At 35.5% G+C, this 787-nt stretch overlaps 1 protein-coding gene across 1 annotated transcript; it reads right to left on the bottom strand.

Annotated features, from left to right (window-relative positions):
* On the bottom strand, positions 1 to 787 carry VCUG_02733 (uncharacterized protein; the record flags this gene model as incomplete). The annotated part of the gene is made up of 1 exon (XM_008077551.1): positions 1 to 787. A coding segment is annotated over one exon (787 nt), but the record flags the coding sequence as incomplete, so codon positions are not given.

Raw genomic sequence — 787 nt, forward strand, 5'->3', positions numbered from 1 at the left:
AGCTCCTGGTATTCTGCCACCTTAGGTATTTTTAGATTTAAAATCATTTCAATGCTTTTCTTCAGCACAGATTTGAAACTCTTGGGATGCTGAAAAACCACTTCCAGACATATTCTGTTTTTGTTTATGTAGTTGATGCTCATCTTCTTATCCCAAGCATCCAATGATTTAGCATGTGAAAACCTAAATTTGGTGAAAAAAGATGTGAATGTCAAAAACAAAAGATCATAAAAGCTCTGTAACATGCCATTTGCTACATCAAAACATGATAGTGTATTCATATAAAGGTATGAATATTCAAGTTGCGATAACAACTGATATTTGCTTACATGATTGCTATCGACACGTAACAAAAGAAGGAGATTAGAAAGTAGAACATCCCTCGTGAAAGAGCGGTAACATACCATCGTAAGAATGGTTTCTTGCCTAGAATTCGATAAATGAGCAATTTCATTGTTTAAAGTTACCAGCTTGGATACAATAGTTTCAATTCTGCTAACGATGTAAATAATAATGATCCTGTAGCGAATATATACTCGTGGATTGAGAGCACAGAAGTTTTCTAACCACTTGCACAAACAGACAAATTCGGGAAACAACAGGCATTTTTCACGGACCCTTGTGTCGTGAAATTGATGCAGCGAAGTAAAGAACAAACCCGTCAGAGTATGTAAAAAAGGACTGCAATTTTGAAATGGTCGTAAAGCTCTGTATTTGAATTCAGTACATATACAATAGAATTCGCGCACTTCGCTAACTGTAATTTCATTTGTATTCGCCGCATTTG

Source organism: Vavraia culicis (genome assembly GCF_000192795.1).
Source record: "Vavraia culicis subsp. floridensis unplaced genomic scaffold supercont1.229, whole genome shotgun sequence".
Classification (NCBI taxonomy): Eukaryota; Fungi; Microsporidia; family Pleistophoridae; genus Vavraia; species Vavraia culicis.